The sequence below is a fragment of the Colobus angolensis genome, unplaced genomic scaffold (assembly GCF_000951035.1).
Source record: "Colobus angolensis palliatus isolate OR3802 unplaced genomic scaffold, Cang.pa_1.0 Scaffold238, whole genome shotgun sequence".
NCBI lineage: Eukaryota > Metazoa > Chordata > Mammalia > Primates > Cercopithecidae > Colobus > Colobus angolensis.
Window position 1 is genome coordinate 933610 of NW_012115577.1, and position 956 is coordinate 934565.

Sequence of the window (956 nt, forward strand, 5' to 3'; positions counted from 1 at the left end):
CCGGGCCTCACCCCTGCTGACCTTGCCTCCTGCCCCCTTTTTCTCCCTCCTTAGCTTAAGATCTCCTTCAGCGAGACAGCCCTGGAGACCACGTACCAATACCCCTCCGAGAGTTCGGTACTGGAGGAGCTGGGCCCGGAGCCTGAGGTCCCCAGTGCCCCCAACCCCCCAGCAGCCCAACCCGACGACGAAGAAGATGAGGAAGAGCTGCTGCTGCTGCAGCCAGAGCTCCAGGGCGGCCTGCGCACCAAGGCCCTGATTGTGGGTAAGCGGAGGCTCCGCCGGCTCGAGGGCGCCCCCTGCTGTCAGAGCGGGCGCTGCGGTCCAGGAGAGAAGAGGGAGGATTGCATGTAGGCGCTTGGAAGGGGCTTGGTGGTCCTGTGGTCCAACCTGCTCCTTCAATAGATGGGCAAACGGAGGTCCCGGGCAGTGAAGTACACATTGAGTCTTCAGGTTTCAAAACGAGAACTCTTCCTGAGTACTGTAATCTGGTCAAAACCACAGGGTGAGTCGACAGGCCTGAGTTGGAATTCCAGCTTGTCTCTTAATTGTGTGATCTCAGGGAAACCATCTGATCTCTGGCTTTAGTTTATTATTTATGAAATGAAGTTAATAATAACTACCTCCTGTGGCTCATGCCTGTAATCCCAGCACTTTGGGAAGCCAAGACGGGTGGATTGCTTGAGCCCAGGAGTTCAAGACCACCCTGGGCAACATGACAAAATCCTGTCTCTACAAAAAAATACGAAAATTATCCAGGTGTGGGCCAGGCACGGTGGCTCACGCCTGTAATCCCAGCACTTTGAAAGGCCGAGGCGGGCGGATCATGAAGTCAGGAGACTGAGACCATCCTGGCTAACACAGTGAAACTCCATCTCTACTAAAAATTAAAAAAAATTAGCCGGGCGTGGTGGCGGGCACCTGTAGTCCCAGCTACTTGGGAGGCTGAGGCAGGA

At 55.2% G+C, this 956-nt stretch overlaps 1 protein-coding gene across 2 annotated transcripts in view; it reads left to right on the forward strand.

Moving 5' to 3' along the window:
- Positions 1-956, forward strand: part of PPP1R18 (protein phosphatase 1, regulatory subunit 18) — an 11540-nt gene that overhangs the window by 8436 nt on the left and 2148 nt on the right. For both annotated transcript variants that reach the window (XM_011945002.1, XM_011945003.1), the window contains exon 3: positions 55-265. In XM_011945002.1, coding sequence (XP_011800392.1) covers positions 55-265 — 211 coding nt within the window. The remainder of the gene's footprint in view (positions 1-54; positions 266-956) is intronic.